Source organism: Lycorma delicatula, chromosome 8 (assembly GCF_047948215.1).
Source record: "Lycorma delicatula isolate Av1 chromosome 8, ASM4794821v1, whole genome shotgun sequence".
NCBI lineage: Eukaryota > Metazoa > Arthropoda > Insecta > Hemiptera > Fulgoridae > Lycorma > Lycorma delicatula.
This window is the reverse complement of record NC_134462.1, coordinates 26,763,687-26,790,359: the sequence shown is the minus strand read 5'-3', so window position 1 is coordinate 26,790,359 and position 26,673 is coordinate 26,763,687. Positions and strand designations below refer to the sequence as shown.

The following is a 26,673-nucleotide window of genomic DNA, read 5'->3' as shown; positions in this document are numbered from 1 at the left end:
AAGTTAATTAAATAAAAGTTAAAATAAGGAAATTTTAAAATCTGTTCATCTTGCCATTAAGATTAATATTTTCTATCTTTTTCACCTCCTTCTTCCTCCATAGATAACAAAATTATTAAAGGAAGGAAAATAATATTTCCTGTAACCATATAGAATATATTCTTCTTGAAAAAATAAGCTTAGCGTGATAATATTTTTTTTAAATTTATTATTAGTTTTAAATGTATTTTGATTTACTGAAAGCGATGACGTATTTAATAAAAATTCGGGTGTATTAAGTCTGGACATATTTCGCTGAAAAATAATGGCTATACCCCACCATAAAAATAGTAGTTATAGCCGGTTCCCGTCCCTCGTAAAAATGAAATACGGATAAAAATGTATTATCCGACAAATACCGCAAGGAGATGACCGTGAAACTTCGTTTCACTTTTTTTTTATCTTTAAGTCAAGTAACCGGAAGCAAAGCAGCTAGTCGCAGTAACAGTGGCAGTGGCTGTATTGGTTGAACCACTACGCCGTGTACCATCGCACTTTTTTTTCTGCTTGTTGATATCACCACATAAGCTTAAAGCTTGTGCGTGAGATATGCAAATATAGTGTATGAGAATTGCCATGCCTGACCGGGATTCGAACCCAGGACCTCCGGATGAAATGCTGAGACGCTGCCACTCCCGCCACGGAGGCCGGCATTTAAAGCCACTTTTCTTGATATCGAAAAAAGATAAAGGAAGAAATTGTTTTATAGAAAATTTAATTTCAAATACTACTAATGGTCTCGAATTCGATTTAATCAACAGTTTGCCGTAGTAAATTTGAATGTCGGCAAGAAATATAATTTCGTTGTTATCGCAAGCCATTAAAACGGCCACCATCTTCAAACGGTGAATCATTTAGTAACGACAGTAATCCTATGTTCTTTCCAGGTATAAAAACTATGTTCACACAGAATTTCAGTTCAATCGTTTCAGTAGTTTTTGCGTGAAAGAGTAACAGACTTACAGAGACCAATAGATTGATAATATATATATAATAAGTAAAATATATATTAACTAAAGTTTATATTATCAATGTTAATTAAATGTAACGGAATTTTATTCTATCTTTTCTTATACTTTTTCTTTTTTTCTTTTCAGATGAGTCATCTTTTTAACATGTTTGTGAAGCAAGTCGCCAATCATTGTGACACATCAGCTATGCCGGGTAATTTTTTTTTTTTTTTTGTTTTCTCTACAAATAGGTTTGGATAATGTTAATATGTTTATGCTTAATATATAATGTAGTCTTTCTGTTTAATGCTTAATTTCTTTAATGTCAGGTAAAAATTACTTGACCGAATGAAAGTCAGAGACTGAAAGTTTATAAGAAAAATGAGAAAAACTGAAAATTTTTGCTTTTTTGTTTCCTCAACAAAGATTGAAAAAACGTTATTTCTTAAGTTGTTTTTATTGAATTATTTATTTTTTTTTTTTACTCATATGTAACTTTTAATAAATATTCTTTAAAAAATATAGAAAATTGTATATAAATATTTTTATTCCATACTCGAATTAATCTTTTACCGGTAATCGTTAAAAATAAAATTTTAATAATTTTTGCTATGATAAAAATGATTACTTAATCATGACTAAAGAATAAAAATAATAGCGTAAACAAAAATTATGTTATTTTTTAATCATAAAAAATATATAATGGTCTATCAATTACGAAAAAAGAATTCGTCAGTCGCATAAAGATTCCGCCACTTTTCCCGTAATATTTTACGTTTCCAGGTTTTAAATGGTACTGTACAAGTCTACACTTCATTTACACTCATACATATCCTCTGAAGTATTATCTGAAAGGTAATTACCGGAGGCTAAACAGGAAAAATAAAGATAGGTTTTAAATGGTAACCCACCGGGTTGGTCTAGTGGAGAACGCGTCTTCCCGAATCAGCTGATTTTGAGATCGAGAGTTCGGTTCAAGTCCTAGTAAAGTCAGTTATTTTTACACGGATTTGAATAGTAGATTATGGATACCTGTGTTCTTTGGTAGTTGTGTTTCAATTAACCACACATCTCAGGAATGGTCGAACTGAGACTGTACAAGACTCTACACTTCATTTACATTACACTCATACATATTATCCTCATTCATCGTCTGAAGTATTATCTCAACGGTAATTACTAGAGGCTAAACAGGAAAAAGAAAGAAAAAAGGTTTTAAATGGTGAATATTTTCATGCTTTTTACATCACATCTATACCATAACAAAAAAATATTTCTATTATACTTGAAATGAAATTAAGAATATTTATAAAGCTATTAATTTTTCTTCTTTTAAAAAAAAATCCGGCAAAGGGTTTCTTCCGGTAACCCTCGACACATTTCTATTTCAAATGTATTTTTTTAAATATTAGTATGATTTTTTTAAATTATTACTCCGGTGGTCGCGCGTTTGCATCCTGATCAGGCTTACATTTCTCATGCGATACATAATTTCCATTACCCACGTACAAGTTTCGAGCATCTATGGTAAATTAATTCATCAAGCCAAAAGTATAAAAAAAATCAAATTATTATAGAATAATACAAAATAAAAAACGATTTTCGCTTTTAGATGTCGATTTTAGAAAATGATTTTAAAAATTGATTTCTAAAGGTTTTTCTAAATATTCTGGCAATATTTTACTAGATGGTAGAGGGCGTTGAATCTATCAATGTTTACTTCATGTAATTTTTGTTTTTTTTTCCTTGATTTCAAAATATGCGTTAATTTTTTTTTTTGCGAAAGATTACGAAATAATGAAATTGAATTGAATTTTTTTTTTTGCCGTTATAGTATAAAACAATGCAATTGTTCTTTAGTCACGAGCATGTTGTTTCTTCTTTTTTTTGATGAATCTAGATCCTCAATCAAAATTTAATATAGCCTGAGCCAAACGTTTTAAAATAAAACTCCGCTGATTTCCGTGACAGAGTGGTAGCGTCTCGGCCTTTCATCCGCAGGTCCAGAGGTTCAAATTCCGGTTAGGCATGGCATTTTTCATACGCAACAAAAATTCCATTTCCATCTTCCACGCAGAAGCTTCAAGTTTATCTGGTGAGATCATCAAGCCAAAAAAAGTCAGGTTTTAGATTTCATACACAAAATTATATCGGTCTAATTTAGTGCTTAATGGTTAATTAGGTTTAGAAATATTAAGAAGCCGGCCTCCGTGATGCGAGTGGTAGCGTCTCGAATTTTCATCCGGAGGTCCCGGGCTCGAATCTCGGTCGGGCATGGTATTTTCACGCACACTACAAATCATCCATTTCATCCTCTGAAACAATACCTAACAGTGGTCCCGGAGGTAAAAAAATCTAGAAAAAAACTATTATTTCGGGTATGACCCGAAATACTTTCCGAAATAATATACCGAAATAATTTCGGTATGCCCCGTCGTCGGATCGGGGTCAAAATTTAACGGAAGTTAAAACTTAGGAAGAGGAATGTATTTTTTAAAGTTTCATGCGTTTTTAGTAATTTTTTTTGGAAATATATAATAAAAACTCAAAAACAATTAAGGTAATTATATATTCCTGTCCCTAAGTTCGATCGACTTAAAATTTTTTACTACGAGCAATTTATATTATAACAAATAATATACGAATTTTAAGTTCTTATGATGTTCCTACAACACTTTATTTTTTAAAATGGCGGTTAATACCCCACCTCCTTATCTGATTAAGTTCAAAATACAATGGCACCGATGCAAAAATTTGACTCAAATATAAATATATTTGAGTTATCCTTCCAGAATTTTCCACGATTTTGTTTTCGGTTAGGGTCGGATACGCAAAAACCCCACACCAAAAATTTTGAACGATCACCACACTTTCCCTTAGCTCTTGCTGCCACAGCAGCTATATAGCTAATGCCAGGAAAATAATTAGGAAAGTTTACAATGTAGTATATTTGTTCATTTAGTATATACGTTATGGTAAATTTACATTAATAAATCCGGCATATTCCGGCGATTATGCATAATAACCGGTTAATACGTATAATCGCCTCCAATGTTGGAGAATTTAATAAACATAAAACAATTTATTAAATATACCGGTCATTTTACATATTCTTCATATTAATATATTTTACATATTAAAATACCAACTCGACTATAAGCAGTAATCACTGAATTTATTGTTCAAATAATCAAAATATTAATGTTAATTATTCGAGGTTAGAAAGCGATGCGAGAGTAGGTTATGTTTGGTTAAATTTGTTGATTCCGTGTACTGACGAATTGTACGTACATCAACATAGCCTAACCTATGCTCGCTAACCTCGTCTAATTAACGTTAAATATACAAATTACATATGTTTTTGACACATATTTATTAAATTCTCCAACACTGGAGCGATTATACATATTAACCGAGATTAATCAAATTTACCGTAACATATACATTATTATTTGTTTTTCTGTGATTATTTAATTTATAACACTCAGCGATTCTTATTAATATTTGCAAAATTTAAAGTAGTTAATAGATTCTATAAATGTTATTAATATATTTCTTTAGATCCATCTTGCAACTCCTTTTTTCTTTGTCTAACGACATATTTTGGGAATAAGAACTTGTTCTCAGGTGTAATTATATTAAGTTCATTATTGTAGAGTAGAGTAATGGTAAAAGATACGGGATATACATTTTTTGTAAATCTACTTAACTACTTGAGATGATTACAGTAGACTCGTTGTGGTTCACAGAATTAAAAATGAGTATCAGAAATTTTATGATCTGTTTATTTGAAATCACAAAATCGGCCAATAATATTACGAAGTGATTTTATCTATTTGTCGAATCTTTGTTTGAAGTCACGTCCAATAGCTAGTTTAAAAGTTTTTCTAGTATAAATATTGAACTTTCGGGACATTTTAGTTTATATATATTTCCACAACATTTTTGATCGTGTATTGTGAAAATTTTTTTTCGTTGGAACCTTCATTTATGCGCTTTAGTGTAATGTATTTTTGTTTTTTTTTCAACTTCATTTTTATTTTATATATGAATGTGTGTTATTATGAGTTTGTTCAATTCTAATCGATGCAATCTTTAGGTGCCACAGATCTGTTGAGTAGTGAATGAACTTATAAATGCATATAGTTGTGAGGTCGAGAGGTTTGCAGTGTTGTGAATGAAAGGCTCTCTCGTTATCTGTATTCTGTACATACTGAAAGCATGTTTTTTTTCTGGATTACTTTTTTAGCGACCACAAATCGGATGGATTTTAAACAAGGTTGTAGAAAAAAATAAAATGAATTGGCAAAGTAAAAGATGTGTTAGTATCGAGAAGATTAGGAAAGGAAAAGAATATTCGATAAAGGTGGTAAAGGAAAAAAGAAACATTGAAGGGTTGGGTCATACTATTTAGAAATTGTTTCAAGAGCAGGATCGTAGAAAGAAAAATAGAAATAAGGAGAGGAAGAGGAAGAAGAATCGAGATGCTTGCAAACGTTAAGAAGGGAAATGAAGTAAATTATTTTAAATCGAGGAAAAAAAAGGACGATCGGTTAAAACTTGTCGGAAAACAAAAATCACTGTAGAAGAAAAAATTTGTTAGCATGAATTTTTAGAATTAGGTCAATAAATTTATTAGCTTTTCCTTTAAAATATGAATGTCTCTCCAGATAAAACTCTCTAAAACAAAAACTCTCCAGATAAAACAATCGATACGGATTTTCTTTTATGATATATAAAGTAAAGCTTTGTTCGTTAAACCAATTAACGGTAAAAAAGAAAGTTTTTTTTAAGGAATGTCAGCTGCTAAATCACCGGGATAAATCATCTTAAAATTACAGGAGCATTTTAACCATAAAAATTTCACACAAGTTAAAAAATAAATAGATTTGTTTTTAGGTTAATATGTAGTGTGCATATTACGTGTAGGTGTATAGGTGTGTATATTTGAATGAGTCATTGTTTAAAATGAAGCGTAGAATTCTTGTATTGACCCGGTCATTTACCGCTTATGAGAGTGTAAGTGATTATTCATTGAAAACAAGAACGAAGATCGGGTGCATAATATTATTGTAGTAGTAGGCCGGTCGTTATAACTGTACGTAGACCCTGTAGAAAGTGTCGACCCGCGGGGACTTTCCTTTATATCGTAGTTAGTTTTATCTACACCGGCTCGAGGCTAAAACATGTCTCCTCCTCAATGGTATCTAAGAGAAAGCGTCGACGCACTTGACGGTTTCCCCTACATTCTATACCAGTGTAGTATCGTTAGATTTTTAATCGGTATTGTGCTGTGACGTTATTAAAAGGTCATGGTTGATTTTTTCCACGTATTTCTTTTCGAATCTGTTTTGTATAATTCTTAATTTCGGACCTAGTATGATGAATTTTTATCGATTAGTCTATAATTAATAAAATTAATATTTATATCTTGCTATATTTAAATAATAATAAGAATAAAATACCAGACTGGCATTGCGAAAGCTAAATCAAAGAGATTATGGAATTAAAAAATATGAAACCAGCTTCAAAAAAAATAATAAAATGTCAAATATTATTTTTAAAATAGAAAATATATAGTATAAATAAATCTTTGTATTCTGTAGAATTAGATTTTTTGCAGTTGGCTTATACTAAAAATAATTACAAAGAACTTACTGACTGTTAATTAAGCATCGATTTCAAAAGATTCGAAATTTAAAAGAGCTGGAAAAGTATTGCATTCCAATACATTCCGCTAAGGATATTTCCCGGCTACGTCAGTCAAGTCATGATTAACAAAATAAAATTTAAGTACCAAAATCCCTAAATTTCTAATAAAAAAAATCTGATTTGAACATCACATAACTTCCTTGTACGCCTATTAAATTATTCATACACGTTTTTAAAAGTAGATAAAATTTTATTTCATTAATAACTTCTGATATTTTTTCATATATTTTTTTTTTTTATTGTTATTATTGAATTATTATTTTTGTAATTTTTTACAGTCAGAGTTATTAATTATTAATAAATCAATATATTTAAATTTTTAAAAAATGGAGTTGAAGTCGAATTTAAACCAATCTGCCTTCCCCTTGTAAGACATAAATATTTCATTAATTAAAATTTTATTTGGCTACAACTCTGGAACCAATGAAAATAAGTACGACTTATGATATATTGTTGAAAAGCTCTCAATGAGGACTTATTATTGCAGTTAAGAAAAAATCCAAAATCAAACCTCTTTGGATTTTGGGATTTTTTGGTCCAGTCCATTGCAATCAAAAGGGAAGGTGCAAAACTAGATATTAAAACAGTTCTAAATCCAAAATTTCAATATCCTACGGCTAATGGTGTTTAAGTTATGCGAGATACATACATACGCACGTACAGACGTCACGCCGAAACTAGTCAAAATGGATTCAGGGATAGTCAAAATAGATATTTCCGTTGAAATCTAAAAATTGAAATTTTTCTTGATCACAATACTTCCTTTACTTCGTACAAGGAAGTAAAAATGATTGATTTTAGGGATTTCCCTTCTGTGTGAGGAAAATTTAAAAATATTCATTTATGAAGAAAAGTAATGCCTAACAATAAAAATTATTATTAAAAAAAAAATTGTTTTTATTTTTTTGTGTGGCTTTTTTTCATCGGTTCGAGAGTTATAACCAAATGAAATTTTAATTAATGAAATATTTGGATCTTATAAGGAGAAGGTCACATCGGAGATTTTGTTGTTTTAGTTGACATCGAGGTTCGAATATTCTTAGCACTTGTGTAGAGGTAAACTCTACTTCTCGCATAAAAAATAGCATTTTATTTATATTTAATTTTTCCATTAATTTTTTTATTACGATTTTTAACAATTATTTACATTCATATTTTAAGGAAGAACCTTTTTTTCGTAATCAGACAGTCGACTGGTTCGATTATATTTTCTGTTCTGAGCTAAGTTTTTAACTTTAATATTTTTATTACCACCTAAAATCTCGATTGTATCTTTCATATATTCCAATTTTTGTCTTCCTCTGCAGTTTTTAATTTTTACATATCTTTCATCAAATAAAATAAACCTTGATGTTTTACTACACGGTTCATCGACTTAGTTGATATCTTTAAGAGATTCTACGAAAACTTTTTCATCTCTCCTATTCGACCTAAGTTCTTTTTAAGTTCTTTTTATTCTCAGTTTCATCAACCATTTAATTTTTAACTTCCTCCTGTGACATGCCATTTCAGGGGCCGCTATTCTTTTCCTTTCTGGTTTTTCTATTGTCCATGTTTCACTGCCTAAAAAATTATACTCCTCATAAGCAATTTCAAAAATTTCTTTCTAATTGTTGATCTAATTTGATAGCATCCGACTTTTTTCTGTGCGAAAGCTCTCCTTATTCATGCCAATTTTCATTATTTTGTCCATCCTTTGTGATTTTACTACTTAAACAACAAAAAGTCTCTCGCTTCCAGTTTATTGTGTTTCCCTTTTTTAATATTTAATTCCTTATTTTGCTCTTTTTTGTCTTACTTTATTGCTTTTGTTTTTCCTTCTTTCTTACATATTTATTTTAGTCAACACTTTATACTAAATGATTCACTACATTGCTTTGAAAATTCAGTATGTAGGCTAAAAGTAGGTCAAAATTTTCATCACATTTAAGTGGATTATTGTTAGAGATGTATTGCTGATTGCATATGCTACGCCGTATTTAGAACCGACAGTATACTATTAACGGTAAGATAATTACAATCTTTAACATTACAGGTGCGTATAATTTTTGTTAGACATTATTAAACATACAAAAAATCTGCCTTGTCTACTATTCTTTTCGCTGTTAAAAACTACAATATAAAAGTGATAAACCTACATATATTTTTACGTCAAAATGTAAAAGACTGTAGTCGACTCAACTACAGTCGATATCAGAAACGTAAACACAGAAAAGTAAAAACGATGTTGTTATTCTAAAGAATTACCAGCATCCAATGCCAGGCTCATTAAGGAAAGTTTGAAGTGAAGTGGTTTCTTGTTTTCTTCTTCACTAAGCCACCATGTGTTGCGTATCACCATGCCAAACAAACCAAAATTCAGGAGATATTCAGCCTACAAGTGACACCTTTGTTCTCATGACATGGACTGGTTGCATTAATGGATTTTAGTTTACCTTTTTTTTTTTATTTATATATATTACTGAAAAGTAACTATCATTAATAAAAGCTCATTATTTCGAAAGTTTGTTTCACTGAATCCTTTGATTCAGTATATTACAGATACAAGTAAAATAATAAAATATTATTTTATATACATATTTTAAGTATAAAAAAGGATGATAATTCATTAAGTAGTGATTTTATAACATTAATAATTTTATTTCTGATTTATTAAAAATAAATAAACTTGAAAATTTAAAGAAGGCAAAGACCTTTCATAAAATACTGGCTGTCAACAATATATTTGCTTATCTTATTGTTAGTGTATAATGTATTCAACCTTGACATAAAGTATATGAAATAGACGAGGACAGAATTAAAACATAATTAATGATGAGTTTTATTCATTACAAGTAAAAGAAAAATAGAATATAAATAATAAATATTTACTGTAATAAATCATTATTTACTTTTTAACAAGGACATGCATTGAACTTTAGTAGTTGGTGAACTTTAGTGTATAAATAAATACAAGTACATTGTACACATGGATATAACATTTAAAAATGAGTTCTAGGTAGACCAGTATTAAATTTCAAAATATTTACCCAAGTAATAACCATACAGTCTTCCCATAAATTAATTTTAATGGCTTTGCTTAATATTTTGATAATTCTGTTTGATATTATGGACCTTTGCCATTAATAGTCAGCACTGCTGAAAGTGTATAAAATTCTTTTAATCAAAATTCTTAGAATTATATATTATGCTACAGTGCAGTCATCAGCTCTGATTATTCATTAAGTGTTTCTATTTTGTTTTAATTTTGATATCTTTCTTACTTTATTAAAAGAAGAAAAATAACGAGCAATTAATTATTAAAATTCATTATACAACAGAAGTAGGAGAATTTTTTTATGTAGATAGTAAAATTTAATAGTAAATAAAAATAAAATTTAATCGTAAATTTTAATATTTAAAATTTCCTGATACACAACAAAAAAAATGTTCTAATAAATATGACAAAATCAATATGTTAAATAAACTAACACAACATAGATTCAATACATTATTTGATTGCATACTGAAAGTATTTCTTAATTCTTTAAGACAGACTGCCATGACAAAAGTGTTTCTAAAAACTCCACTGAGAAGAATCTAGAAGATCTAGAAGAAGAAGAAGATTATTAGATATGGAAGAATAATTAATTAATTTGAAAGTTAAATCAACTTTTAATAATCTAAATACTCTATCCAGACACATTTTTTATGTTTTATCTATTAAAACTTTATTTTTATTTTTATTAGATTTATCTTCTGTAATATACTTTCAAACATTACATAAATAAACTTAATCAAACATTCAAATTCATAAATAAATGAAATTTTACATGGAATGTACCTGTCCTAAATCTTAACCAGGTCAGCCTATTAACAATTGTAATTTTAATGGTGTTCTGTTACATTAAGCTCTTTTTTAACATCAAAATAAAGAGCTCGGAATATTTTTTTCTGTAATATTGTATTTCAATATAATCATGCATAGTGTTCTCTTAGTTTTAATAAAATGGATTTTTATGGCCCTAATGGATTGGTTTTACTGTTTTGCTTCACAAAAACATATAACATTTACTTTTTTTTCTTATTAAATTGTTTCATTTTTTTTTTAATAAACTTAAATTTGTTTCGCATCAACAATAGATATTCAACAGCACTTAATGAATAATTATTATTCTCCTTTATTAAGGATCCGTCATAAAATGACTTTGTTATAAAACATAGCGACCTTGATGTTATCTCATCGTAAAGGAAAAACAAGTGGCAATACGACCCTACTGTAAAACATAGATACAAACTATTGTTTAAATTACTTTAAGCAACTAAAAGAAACCATTTAATCTGATGTACAATGTGTTATTAATAACAGTATATATGAAAAATTCATTAGCAATAAGAATTCATTATACGGAAGCTTGTTGTACGGAAGTTCAAAAGCAATTTCTGTACATCTTTGCATGTCTGTGTGTGTTTTATTGAACAAAGTAGCAAGGAAAAGAGCATATTTAGTCAAAGAATTGTGATATGAATATACACAGGAAGCTTTTGTGTATGTTAGATTTAAAATATAAATTGAGAATGACTGTACATTTATTATTTCAAGGTTACAATAATCATTTTAAGTAGGAAGGATGAAGTGGAAGAATAGAATAAATTAGAGTACTTAACATCTTAACAGCTTTGACTTTTTTTTTTACACCTGACAAGACAAGTACGGTAATGATGCAGAAAGGTTGTATTTCTTTTAGCCTCTATAATGATGTCAATTAGTCATATTGTTTACAATTCTTTTTATAGGTCGGTTATATTGATGATTTTATCAATGAAGGACTCTTATAATTTACAAGTGGTAATAATTAAACATTTTTTTTCTTCAATCTTTGTGTTTATATTGATATTATGAATTACTTTTTACCAATAGAAAAATAAAAATAGGTTACCTAATTTCATTCTAATATAATATTAAACATTAGTTTTTTGTATATTTAAATTTAATCATTAAAATTGTTTTATTTTTTCAGATTGTAATAAAGTATTACTAGTTTATGGTTTAACAAATCTGGCTAAAATGGAAGATGAAAGTTTAGATCAGATGGATCCATACCAAAGAGGTGCTACAGATATAAGTAAGTATTTTTTTGTTAAATCTAACTTAATTGTAAATGGATTATATCAGTCTGTTACACAAACAGATAATATCATTGTATTGTATACTTTCTAATTAATGTATATCTTTTAAAAAATATTCAACCATATTGAAAACAATTATTTATGGTCATTGTCCTAAAAAGAATTATAGGACAAAAACTATAAAGATTAGATTTTATTTAAGACATTTATTAGATTTCATTGTTTAAAAGAATTTGGTTAACTGAAACCATTTTTAAAAAAAATAGTGGAAAACAATCAACCAAGAATACCATCAAACTTTTGTTTTCTGAATTTTTTAAGGTTTCACAAAATATTTTTATCATCATTGATCTTCATGTCAATCGACTGAATACTACCAACAAATCATGTAAATTAACAGGTTGAATTTTGTGTCCATGACATATCATGCTAAAAAATATGAAACAAATTTTTAATCAATTAATCATCACTGACGAATCTCTTTTTCAGTGAAACTTCTTACACCATCACAATCTTTAGCATAAGCTATTCCTTTTTATAGACTTGTAATTTCTCTTTTTGTCAAACTGGTGAACATTCCAAATTTTTTCTTTTACTACTTCTTTTTCCAACTACCTTCCTTCTATTGTTGTAATTTATAAACATTCATCTCTTTTAAGTATGTATCCTACCCAACTGAGTACTCTTCTTATTGATATTTTTTTTCTTCTTTGATTTTATTAAAACATCTCTACATTAGTCATTTTGCCTGACCGTTTTATTACTTTTATCTTCCTCCATGCTTATATCTTAAAACTAAATTGATAACAGTATAATTTTATTTAAGGTAAAAATTATAAAAAAAATTATATGAGCCTGAGCTATCTTTCACTATCAATCAAACTTTGTACAAATGTTAACTGGATCCTCCCAATGGTTATCTGTTTCAACTATGCTTTGAAAAAATGTTTTGATGGTCATATGTTTGAAGAGTGATTTAAACTAAGTTTGTTCATTTGTGTTATACTCGTATATTTTGTACTACTCAAGCTTGTTTAAACTTAAGCGTATTTCAGTGATCGACTCCTTTCAAGATGTATATAAGCATAAAGAACAAATTCAATACAAACTTTTTTGATACAAATACTAAAGGAAGTAAACTAGATAATTTTAAGAGATTTTAAATATTCAAAAACCTTTGCTCACAAAAAAGAATATTATAAATGGATAAACACAGTCTGAATTCTTTAGACACAATATTGATAACAAACATCTTAAAAACCTTTAGTGCTCCCAGCAGCAGTCTCTGAAGAAGAGATTAAGATCAGTACCCTGGTTAAGCTTTTATAACTTCTACCTTAAACTGTAATTGATTTACAAACTGTTTTTTAATGAATGAATAGTTAGAATCTGTAATCTTACTATGTCATATATGGAAGCATAACAACCTGCACAGAAAATTAATTTTCTTTTATGTTCTTAAATCAGAAACTGATTATTAACTTGACTGACAGTAGAAACTTATTTTATTTTTCTTACTTTTTACTCTTTTGCTTTAATACCTCATCTGAGATGCCTAAGAACATAATTAGGATTTTTGAGAATTATTTTTCTTATACATTTCCCTCATATCAATATTAGAATAAACAAGACTATATTAAAAGAGAGATTAAATTTTTAATGTTTATCAATTTTTCACGCTATTAATAAATATTGAGCAATACCAAAACAGTGAGATATATCTAGGTAATATTAAAACCATTGCAAATAATTTTTTCATCTTTATTTAAAAAAGATTTTCCTGGAAAGAACGAACATGAAGAAAGTACTTAGAGATAATTTTTTAATATATTTCCTTTACTATTTTAGAATATCTTTGTGAAAATTATATATGATTAAAGAAAGGATGAGTCAACCCTTGTCCTGTTCCTCTAAAAAGCTTTTGGCACTTTTCCTTCTGTTATTATTTCTTATTGGCCTTTATAATCTTTTTGCATAATCAGTTGTGAACTTCATGGCAAAACTAATTATAAACGAGTTTAGACAAGACACTGATCTGAATCATTTATAACTCTGATGGTTCAATTCATCTTGATAATAACATCATCAAAACTGCAAAATAAAGTGATTCTTCTTTAAATCACTTAAATTAAGAAACTCAGGGTAAAGTTTATTTTCAGATGGGTGATTGCAACATATTAATAGTATCATTTTGCCTACTGATATTTGTAGCACTCAATGCTGGATAAAATGAAATAAACTGCAATTTTTTATTTTTATTTTTAGTAATTTATAAGTCCAGAAGTCATGTAATAATGAAAATTGATTGAATCAGTTTTATTAGCAAAATTCCCAGTATGGTATTAAAACATTTGGCGTTTTAATTTCATATTTTAAGTAACAGATTATTTAGGGTAGCACAGATTTCTCTTAATCTTAACTTCCTTTATATTATTAGAACAAATTGTCAGTGTACTCAGATAATTTTTATTTTTTATTTTTAGTGGATATTTTGTCATGTAGAATCTACATTATTCTATATTTCAAATTATGAAATGTTGAAGTGTAAAATTCTATTAATTGTGCAACCTGATAACTCTAAGATTATTAAATATAATATAACTGTTGAATGACTTAGGACTTTTTAAAACTAATTAGCAGCATGTAATTACTGGTAGCATTGTTGTTAATAGCACCTATCTTAGAAAGCTTAGGAAAACCCTAAATGCATATAATTGAATAATATATTCTATGTCGTGCTTGAGCATTAATATTAGGTATTGTCAAATTTTCTATGTTTTTGGATTTTGTATTGTTAAAGTGGGTTGAGATCTTGGTTCTCATATGCTATGCATAAAATTTCATACTGTGGTTAATGTTACTGTACATGTGTCCAGTATGAGTAATTTGCAAACTTTTATTATGTTGTAACGTGTTCCTTGCATGTCCAATATGTTCCTTGCATTGACAGATGAATGAATGGATGTTCTAAATTCATACCCACACATATAAAAGTAGAATATTATATATTAAGATATCATTTATCACATAAAAACAAAGATCTTAATAAGATTGATCTGTAGACAATTTAATAAAAACATATTAAATAAACCAACAAAACATACATATATATATTATTCAGTTATATATTTAAACAATTTTATAATCATTTTAACAGCATTTCCAATTACTCCACTGAAATAGTTGAAACTCTAGAAAGTCCTATAGAAGAAAAGGTTATGTTATCTTTTTACTTTACTTCTTTGAACAAGCATCCAGCATTAGGTAATGTTGTTGACTCGATGTCCATGGTAATGTCACAGCAGCAGTTGCTCGTAATTGTTTATTTTTCAGAACTGTTGTTAAGGTTCCTTCCTCTGCAATGTAATTTCTTTGAGCTTCTTGAGCAGTGTTTGCTGCAAAGCACCTGAGCAGAATGAGCTCTAGTGATTAATCCTCACTCCAGCCCCTGCAGGCTAAGGAATCCCTTAAGTGGAATCAATGATAATAATATACAGTAATGATGTGTCAGTGCCAGCTCTAGCTGCAAATGTGACAGTTGTCCTCAGTACATACCAGTATAGTGCCAAATCAGTAGTTCTCACTGAATTCCATATAAAAGTTAGTCTGTGTTCCCTGTTTTCCATCTTTCCAAGTTGAAAATCAATTCCTCATCTTTCCAAGTTGGTTCCATCAAATTCAAGTGGCTTTGGAATAGGCTGGAGGCTGCCTTCCTGCATCTGTTCAGGAAGTGAATGAGAAGCTGAATCAGACACGTGTTTGCTGCAGCTTTTGCAATTTTATTAGCCCACTCACTACAAACTCACTGGGTTGGTCTAGTAGTGAACTCGTCATCGCAAATCATCTGATTTTGAAGTCGAAAGTTCCGAAGTTCAAATCCTAGTAAAGGCAGTTACTTTTATAAAGAATTGAATACTAGACCATGGATACTGGTGTTCTTAGGTGGTTGGGTTTCATTTAACCACGCACCTCAGGAATCGTTGACCTGTAACTGTACAATACTACACTTTATTTACATTCATATATATCATCCTCATTCATCCTCTGAAGTAATGGTGGTTCCAGAGACTAAACGGAAAAAAGAGAGACCACTCATTAACTAATACTCCACAGTGTGCAGGTATCCATTGGAAGACCACTCTTTATTTTTATCAAGATGGACTTAATCTTTGCTATTTGCTATTTTTCCCTTGAAAGAGAAATCCCCAGGGTCTACTTTCTTCAAAGATTCTATGGCTGATTTAGAATCTGAAAGGATGAAGATTCACAGCATTCAACATCAGGCATCCTGTTAGGGCTACACTGATGGCCAGAAATTAAGTATCCACATTAGAAGTTGAGTTTCCAAGGATATAATAGTGCTCACCTTTATTCTGCATGTAATACACAGCACCTGTTGGCTTGGCCCAGGCCACTGAGCCATTAATGTGGATTTTCACAAACCCATCATATCTGTTTATTAGTATTTCAATAGTTTTTTGTCTTAGAGTTTCTGCTGATTTAAACTTATTTATTTTCATTGGGAGTTCCAGTAATGCCTCCACTTGTATGTTACCTTTACAATATCTTTAAGTTGGTCACTTTATATTTATCAAATTTAAAGTAAAATTCTACTTTCAATCAAGTGATATCTGTGTTTTTTTTTAAACAGTTTGGGAATCAATGATGAAAGGCAGCTATAAGACTCCAGGAAAAAATGAAAAGGAACCAACAGAATACTATGTCGATCCACTAGGTAAATATTAAAATAAATTAAGTTTGTAGCATTTATTATCTGTTAATCATTGGGATTATTTTATGTAATGTTTTAGCATACATAGACTCTTAATTATTTCTCTTCAACAGTTAAGTTGTCTTAGTCTTTAAACTGAGTTTTTTGTATTAAGTATAATGAGACAAAAATCAAACTTAAAACTAATCCTAAACCTTGAAATACAGCTTAATTTGAATGTAGTCAAAAAATTTATTGGATTTAATTGTGTCTGTATTTAGTATATCATTGTAGTATCCTTTTGTGTAAATATCAAGCTACTTGTTAATGTTGGTGGCTTGTGTTGATAAGATTGTCAGCTAATGTTGTTACGAAGTATTTATTATATCTTTAAGCCTCATCATGTTTAACCAATGTATAATATTGTGCAATCACAGCAGTATTGTTTATATATTCCAAGGGTTTGATCATTTTGTTCTATGAGCAATGATTTGTTTTGTTTGATGTTTTGATAACTAAATGCACCCAGATTTTTTGAGTAATTCAGCTGATTTCCCTGACCTTTGTTTTTGTTTTTTTATGAGATGTATTTTTTGCATTGTTTTTATTTTTATTTATATTATATTGAAATATATGCTGTTGTATCTGTTTGTGTCTGCCAGGTATTTTTTAGTGTTGAATTCTTCTGCATAATACGATCTTCAGATGAAACGGGTATGTTGAGTAATCTCTAAATCGTACTTTTAAAAGCAGATAGTTTATGTAAAGTCAGGTTTTTTGAGGCTTTATAAAAATTTCAGTTGTTGGGTGTTTTTGTATATTTTGAAAGTGTTGTTTTGTGATGTTACTCTTTTGCAATAAATCAACAAAAATAATATCTGTTGACACAGCAATTTCCTAGATTTTAGGAAATTCTTTTCTAAAAAAAGAAAAAGAAAAGGCGTTTAATTTAAATATTTTTTATTAATGTCAAAACATAATACTATGGTACCAGAGAACTTCTTAAAATTCACTAGTCAAACCTTATTTTCTGTAAACAGGTAGTTGAAATTTCATCTGATATTTTACACGTGTAAAATGTAGGTCTTCACTTCAAGATGTAGAATACCAAGTGCTATAGGAAAGTGTCTTCCGTTATTTCTTTTTGCATTGTTTTTTTTTTTTTAATGATCTGTCTGAAAATGTTGAACCATAGATTGTTATACTCTTCACAGATGTCACAACTATGTCTATATCCAAAGATAATTATTTGAAAATTTTATGTTTGCTGTTCAAAAAATTATCCACTGGATGGACTGCAACCACCTAACTTTTAAATATAAATAGAACCATTGCATTGCCAGAAAGTGGTGTAAAAATCCTAATCATACAGGTAGAGTTCTTGTTAATGATAACAATAGTATTTCTATCCCCATAAAGCAAAACTTTGGGTGTTTCATTTGATGATACATTTTTTTGGGATGATCAAATTGATTTTGTTTTTGCCTTAATAAAATGCTAAGCTTATCATTATTAAATATGTGTTGTGTTTATGTATATTCACATCTGACATATTATATAATTTCTTGGGGCTTCCTCAAGAAGTCAAAACAAGTTTTCAAAAATAAAAGATGAGTTAACAGATTATTGTTTGGTGCCTATAAGTATGAATCATGTAGGCCGACATTTAAAAAACTAAAGATGTAACTTACTTTTGCTTATTTATTTATTAATATCTAATCTTTGCTAAAATCACTCATTGCTATGAAATTACAATATCCATGTCTATCAAACCAAAAAACAGAATGAATGAACTTTCATGTAACTCAACATAATACTTTGGCTTATGAAAAATTATTATTGGCTTATTATGTTTCCATTACCATTTTTAGTAAATTACTAAAGGATTTAAAATAATCTTCCCACCAATTTATTTAAAGTATGAAAAGTTTTAATTTTAATTTATTTTACTTTTTTTTACTACAATTAAAAGGATTTCTTTTATGGGAACAATATTGCTCTGTTAGTGAATTTTTTAATCTAATGAAACTTTTTTTTTAATTCTGATCTTTCCACATCTCTGTTTAATATATATATAAATAAGTACTCAAATTAATTTTCATTAATGCTTCTGAATTGTGAATTATTTTCTTTATTTAGTATGTTCACATACTTGCCCTAATGCTATCCCCATTTGTTTATATACTTTAAGTAACTGATATAGACTTTAATCATTTCTATTTTTATTTCCTTGTACGAAGTGAAATTATGATCACAAAATATTTTGATTATCAATTTCAATTGATTTCAATTTTCGTTTTTTGGATTTTTTGGAAATATCCATTTTGACCACTTGAATCCATTTTGATTAGTTTCGGTGTGACGTTTATACGTACATACATATGTATCCCGCATAAAAAAAAAAAAATTAGCTATAGAATAATGAAATTTTGGATTTAGGACTGTTGTAGAACCTATTTATTCACCTCCCCTTTTGATTGCAATCGACTGAACCAAAAATGTCCAAAAAAGCCCAGAATCCAAAATAATCTGGATTTTGGACTTTTTCTTAACTGTAATAATAAGCCCTCATTGAGAGCTTTTCAACTATATATCATAAGTAATATTTATTTTCATTGGTTCCAGAGTTATAACCAAATGAAATTTTAATTAATGAAATATTTTGATCTTACAAGGGGAAGGGACATCGGTTTGAATCCGACTTCATACACATATATTTTTTTACTACTTTTTTTTTACCAACTACTTGAGCGACATGAAACAAAGTTAACATATATAAAGTAATATAAAAAAGAAATGTGATGCAATGTGGTATCCACCACAATGCAATTGTGTAACTGTCCACTTTATTAAAGAATTGGAGGATTGTATTTCACTTTCAAATGAAATAAGTTTAAATGGAGTGCAGCAAAAAATGTGTATATGCAATTTAATAGGCGTACAAGGAAGTCGTGTGGTGTCCACATCAAAATTTTTATTTTATAAAGATTTATATTTTATTTTATTGATTGATCTTATTTTGTTGTGTATTTTTTGATGCTGCTCCGATAAATGTTAAACACTGTCTTCCCCGTGATCCACCCTGGTAAATAATTGGACAATTCCATTTTTTATCCAAGGAGTAGCTTATCTATCAATTCTTGTGTGACTATAATGTATTATTGCGTCCAAATAAAAAAGTTATTTATTTAATAGTTGTTGGCTAATTAATTAGTTTTAAAAATCCAGTTTTTAGTTAATCAACTTAACCAGCTGTGATTTTATAACGAACATTTCTTATAGTTTGCATGTGCCATCTGATGATACCAGTAATTCATTATTTAAGTGAGTAATGATATTTCATTTAATGAAAAAAGATGGTGTGTGTCTTTAAAAAATATAAGTCAGTGTCTGGTAATGAAAAAAATACAGATTTAACCTGGCTATTTTATACAACAAAAAAACATAATTTTCTTTTTTTAGTTAAATATTTTATTAGCTAAGCTGATTAAAAAATAAACAAACTATATATTTTTACTGTAAATTAGTTATATTAGGGTAATAAATGACTAGATACAAAAAAAAAGCAAGAATGGTTGATATTGCACTTATTTTCAGTAAAAGTAAATGAGATTTAGGAAGAACAAATATGGATTTAAAATATTATCAAAATAAAACAAACTTTAGTATTTAGGTACAATAATAATTTTAATGGGAGTTCTCTTTGTTTATTGATTTGTGAAATCGATTAAAATACAGTATTTTTAACAAAAATAAATTGCCCACTGGACTGGTCTAGTAGTTAACTCAAGGTTCACATCAATTGTTTAGTAGCTGATTTTCAAAGTCAAAGGTTGTGAGGTTCAAATCCTAGTAAAAGTTAGTTACTTTTATATGGATTTGAATACTACACAGTGGATACAGGTGTACTTTGATGGTTGGGTTCAATTAACCACATGTCTTAGGATTGTTTGGCCTGAGTCTGTACAAGACTACTATATCTTATCTACATGCCATACATATATCACCCTCCTCTCATTGGACTATGGGGAGTTGCTTATTGTTAATTAATTGAATAGATTGTAATAAATAATATAAATACAATAAACAAAATTGGAAAAAATAATTTATGAAATCATATAAATAAAACAAATATCATCAGTACAAAAATGTTCTACTCGTGTTAAAAAATTAAACTAAAAAAAAATGTAAACTAAAAAGTAGGCCTAATACAATCGTGCTGTGAACAGTGCTTGTTGAAAGTAAATGATTACTTTCGGTAAAATATATTACATTAAAACTCTCCAATTGCACTCCATGTTTTATTTATTTTACATAAAACCAAAGTTTAAACTCAAGAAACAGATATAAATTCGTAATATGGATGTTTTTTTAAATTAAAATGATTGTTTTCACAGATTAATTTGTAGGTAGATGCCCATTCTCTCAATGGATTTATTTCCTTCTTAAGCATTTGTGAGAATAGAGCCAGTTTCATAAATTTAATGACAATAATATTAATTAATCACTTTTTAAGTTTTTTTTTGCATTGTTGCCAAAAGTGGAGAAAGATAAAGAGCTTATTGTTTGTGCTTTCATCTGATCTTTGTTGTGTTATTCTAAAATAAGATTGTGTTATAGAAATTAGCAAATAAATATTTTATAAATTCTTTCCTCTCTGACTCTTTTTCTAAATAATGATTATTTAACAAGCACAATTTACATCTATATGAATTTTATTTTTTGAGAGTTCTTAAGCATTTTTTTCTATTATTTTGTTTCAATATCCATTTTACTCAGCTCATTTTGTGCATTTTTATATACAAATGTATTTATGGTGTACATCTTTTACAGAACCGAGTAATGGTGGAAACCAACTGGGTTCACAAGAAGAAGCATCCAGTAACGTTGAAGAATATGCAGGGCCAAATCGTCCAGTTATGGGTCCAATGGTTGTCCGAGTTCTTCCAGATGGACGACCAGTACCAGAAGATGCTCAACGTCCATTGCCGAAGGATGAAGATGCAGAAGAATTTTTTGCAATGAGATCAAAACCTATACCGTCAATTGCTGATATAAATAATCATCGACAAAGGACATCTGTGAAAAATATTAATAATATTCCATCAAAACTCTCATCATCCTGATTTAATATAATGTATGATATTGTATTTTTTACCTCTCTTATTTATTTATAAATTATTTATATAAAAGACAATGGAATAACAAATAAATGTAAAAAAAGAAAAAAAAAAGACGTAAGATGTTTGTTAGTTATTTTAGATATGTGAGAACAGGGAACAGATTCTTGGAGTACAATGTTATTTCAAATCATAATTAATTAATTATAAAATAAGTAAATTATTTTTTCTGTTATTTATTATTTATTTTACTTCATATAAAAAGCCCCTGGTGTCTTAATCTTTTTTTTACGTTTAGAAATATATTTACAGCAAGTTATAAAAGAATATGCAGTTGAAATTACTTTAACAAAGAATATTTCCAATATTTAAATGTAAATAATGTAAATATTTTTTTTACATTTCAGTAATAATATATAATCAATTATTATTTTATTGCACAATAATTATATTTATTGCATAACAATTAAAATTTTTGTGTAAATTAAATTCATTTTATTTTATCGTGTACAGTAGCGTAGTAGCATATAAAATGAATTATTATAAATTTATATATTAATTATTGTTCATTATTTTTATATAGTATATGCTGCTTACATTTGTACTTCCTCTTATATATTAAACAATAATAATAATAATCTCTTTTGTTGGATTCCATTCTAGACAGAACAGCCACAGACAGTTCAGTTTTTCAGTATAAATACAGTAGTCTCTTAATTATGTGGATTTATTTTATGTGGTTTTGATTTTATGCAATCAAGAATCAGGACACATTGATTTAATATACGTAGAAAAGATCTGCTTTTATGCAGTAGTACAGTAAATGTCTTTTATTAATAAAAAAATAAACTAAAATACTGTAATAACAAGTTTAATTATTTCTGTATTACTGTTCTGTACATTACATTTCATTTTTATGTAGCTTATTTTGAACTGCTATAAAGCTTAAAATGCTTTAAAGCATAAAGTCAGTAAATAAACATAACATATTTATATGTATATAAAGTATTAATTTATTAATCAGTGGTACAATAATATAATTTAATTATGGCATTGCTTTAAGATTGTTTCATTTTAGTAGTTCTCTCATCAATATAAATTCAAAATCAGTTTTAGATGGATGAAACCATCCATCTGTTTTTTAGTCAGAACCTAGTCCCAAATTTTGCATTAATAATATCTATTTTCATTTAATATCTTTATTTTATGAAATTTTATTGGTATGTAACCTATTCCTCATACAAACATAAATAAAGGACTACATATATTGAAGAAAAAATATATTTAAAATATATACAAATAAGGTGATGGGACATTTCATTACACAACAGGAAAGCTATATTTTATTAAGGTGCCTCCTTTAGTTATCATTTTTTTCGCTACAAAAAAAAATAATAATAATGTATATACATATATATCTGCAATGTTAATTTTATAATTATTTATTGTATATTATATTATATTTGATATCTTTTGCCTTAATGAATTTTTTATTAAGATTTAAAATTATAAGTAAGATTACTGCTATGTTAAGTACTGCTACTTTTGTCTCACCACATATTGCTATCTTAATGTTGATCTACATAGTTTATATGAAACTTAAAATAATTTTATTATATATTTAATTTAATTTAAATTTACCTAGTTTTGTTCTACTTTTTTCTGGACCATTTTTATTTAATTGTTAATAAACAATGAGTTAACAAAAAAATTATTTTGTAGTCAACAAGATTTTCCTTAAATTAAATAGAATAATTGCTAATATAGAGTTTCTTTTCTATAAAAATAATATCTAAAGATGACATCTACTAGTTTGCTTTTAGTATGACTTGTTTCAAGATATCAGTTGTGTTTACACCCGTAGACTTGTCAAACTAAACAGTTTTTAAAAATTGCTTATTCTAATATTAATCCAATATTCATATAAACACACAAAAACTAAATATGACTTTACATTCAGACTAAACAACATAATTGAATACAACTACTATTATTTTTTTGCTTTAGTTCATTCAACACCACACAAATAATTTTTTTTTAATTGTTAATTTATATCTTTTTCAGTTTTTTATTTATTTTTTTGTTTTATAATGTAAATCAAAATGACTGACAGTGCAATGTAACTTTATTTGATGAATTGTGTTCTTTGAAGTAGTCATTAAACTTAAATATAAAATATATGTCTATTACATTAAAGTATATATATATATATATATATATATATATATATATATAATATGTGCATTACTGAATTTCTGAATATATCACTGAATATATTTTTTTTTATTGAAGATAAAACTGAGAATAAAAGAAATATAACTGTAATTAGAAAAAAATATCCCTTTAAATAATGAAATTAATTGTTTTTTTCTTGTAATTGCAATACTTTTTCAGTTTTTATAAAAAAAAATAAAATTTTATTGTTCAAGATGTATAATATTTTTAAAAAATAATTATCACATGCAAATTTTTCTTTTTTAGTTGCTGTAAATAAAAATGTATTTGTTTTATTCAGTTAGGTACTTTGAAGGCATTAATTCTGTTCTGTCTTTATAGTAAACTAAGTAGTTTTAGTTTAATTATAACTTTTATTAACAAAATACTCCAAAAAAAATAATAAGCATTGTTTACTTAATGTTACTTTTAGTAATAAATGAAATATGTAATTTCTGTTAAATTTAATGTTATGTGTTATTACTTGTAGATATAGATTATAATGTTATTTATCTGAAAGTTGTTATTAAAACTTAATATTAAATTATTCTAAATTAAGTATTTAAAAAAGATTAATTCATTTTCTTGTAAATGAAAAGAGATAGCTACAAAAAGACACACAGCATATTGTTTTTTATATTATTGTTGAATTTAAATAATTTAATTTTAATTCTGTTTGCATGTCTGCACAGGCATGTGTACACCAAAGAAATGCAAAAAACTGTACTGCCTCAGGCATTAGAGTTATTCACAAAATACATTACCATAAAATTTTGTATATTTGACAACCCCCAACCTCTATGTGCAATTTTATCAGATATTTTTGATACATTTAATTCCATCATTTTTATTTCCTGAAGATCTTCCTTTCCACAGTTTACTGTGTAAAAGTACAACATTGTTTATTTCATTATAAGTATTGCATGTATATTTTCAGTTTTGAATAAGTTAAATGTATAAAAAAGATTTTCGCAAATTAATCTTTTTATATTATTTGTAGAAGAAATTAATACAGTAGAAAAAAATATACTTTTTACATGATGCCTGTGTTAATTAATTTAAAATCATAAAAATGGGGTATCCTGGAATATCACTTACATTTTTTTTTTTTAGTGGAATTGCATTAGATCTTCTATTTGTATATAAAAATTAAATTGGCAAATTAGATTTTTATTTTTTCTGTGTTATAAACCTGGCAGAATACTTTGTAGAAACTGAATAAGATTTTTTTCTTTTTCAAAAATCAGATAAAAAAAATAAAACTATTTTTATACAAATTTGAAACTATTTGACCTATTTTACATATTCAACTTTTTATTTTTTTTTAAATTTAATTATTGTTTTTTTTTTTTTTTAATTATAAAATTCTGTCATTTTATTTTAATACAGAAAATCTTTAAATTACAATTAAAAATCTTTATCATAGTTCATATTTAAGAGTGTTTTAACCTTCAACCCCTCTCCCATTTATGCTTATATAATTAATAGACAGCTCCCTTATAAAATTACTAATTCAAAGGAAACATTTTTTTTTCTTAATAAAATTAACTGAAAAATCATTCAAACCAAAGTATTTAAATTTTTTTTCTGTCTCCCACATCAGGGTTCCTAATGGAACACAGGATTTAATTATACATTTATTAAATAAACATTTTTGAATATTATTTGTTCAATGCTAATGAAAATTTTTCAATACTTTTATAATGCATTATATTATTAAAACATGATTCAATAAGTTGCATCCTAGCAGCAGAATATAATAATTTTGTTAAAAATTAATTAAATAATTTCTTTCACTTACTCCTTTTTCTTTTTTTTCACTGAAATCTCTGTAAAAGCAAGTAACAGAGATCTTAAAAAGATGAGATTTTATGGGAATCATAAAACAGATTTTCATTTTTATTTTACAAAGATCTCTGTGAAACCACTTAACGTAAATCATAAAAGGAAAAAGGACATAAGTGAAACAATTTTTTAAATTAATTTTTACAAGTTATTTAATTATAGGATTTTACATAATTAAAATTGAGTGAATTTTTCACTATTTTGTGAAAATTGTATATTTTTTTTATATTTAAAAATGTAAATTTATACATAAATACATATAAACACGCATTAATATATTATATGCACTTATGTACTTGTATTATACTCAAATATGGGTAAATATTTTATTGTAAATGTGATTTGATCTTTTTAGGCAACATATAACTGTAAAAGTAAATCATAAGATGCTACAAGAAATTTGAAATAAATGTATATTTGATCATAAAAAAAATAATTTGTTTTTAATCATTAAAAATTTTATTTATTTAGTACTGTTCTAATAAAATAACTGCATAATTTATGTAATCAATTAATTTTATTAAAATAAATAAATACCATTAACCTGTATGTTATAATTACAATTAATCAATAAGTTATAATATTTTTCTTTATTTGAACAATCTATTTATTTTTTTTTATTTCAAAATTAAGTATAGTAATCCACTTTTTTATATTCTTAAAGTTCTTAATCTGCTCAGTTAAATTATTAATTTCTATGTGATAGTAATAGTTATATCTTAGTATGATAAGGCCTAAATATCTTTTACATCTTTTTGTGTTGTTTTTTTTTTAATAAGTGTTTTGATGTAAAATAAGTGTTAACTATATGTTATAAAATAGTTTCTTGTTATTTATTGAATAGTTAAGATAAGTATTTTATATATTATTTAATTATTTTATTGTCTTACAAAAAATGTAATTTTTGAAGTCACATAATTATATCATTACATTTATAATAGTGTTATTCATAATTTCCTTTTCTTGTTACCTG

General features: G+C 27.1%; 1 protein-coding gene across 1 annotated transcript in view; it reads left to right on the top strand.

Moving 5' to 3' along the window:
- The window catches only part of Reg-5 (Rhythmically expressed gene 5), a 129,703-nt gene extending 105,865 nt beyond the window's left edge, over window positions 1–23,838 (top strand). Inside the window, exons 2-5 of the mRNA XM_075373299.1 lie at window positions 1,137–1,203; window positions 11,702–11,806; window positions 16,462–16,545; window positions 21,355–23,838. Coding sequence (XP_075229414.1) covers window positions 1,137–1,203; window positions 11,702–11,806; window positions 16,462–16,545; window positions 21,355–21,647 — 549 coding nt within the window. The 3' untranslated portion in view covers window positions 21,648–23,838. The remainder of the gene's footprint in view (window positions 1–1,136; window positions 1,204–11,701; window positions 11,807–16,461; window positions 16,546–21,354) is intronic.
- The last annotated feature ends 2,835 nt before the right edge of the window (window positions 23,839–26,673 follow it).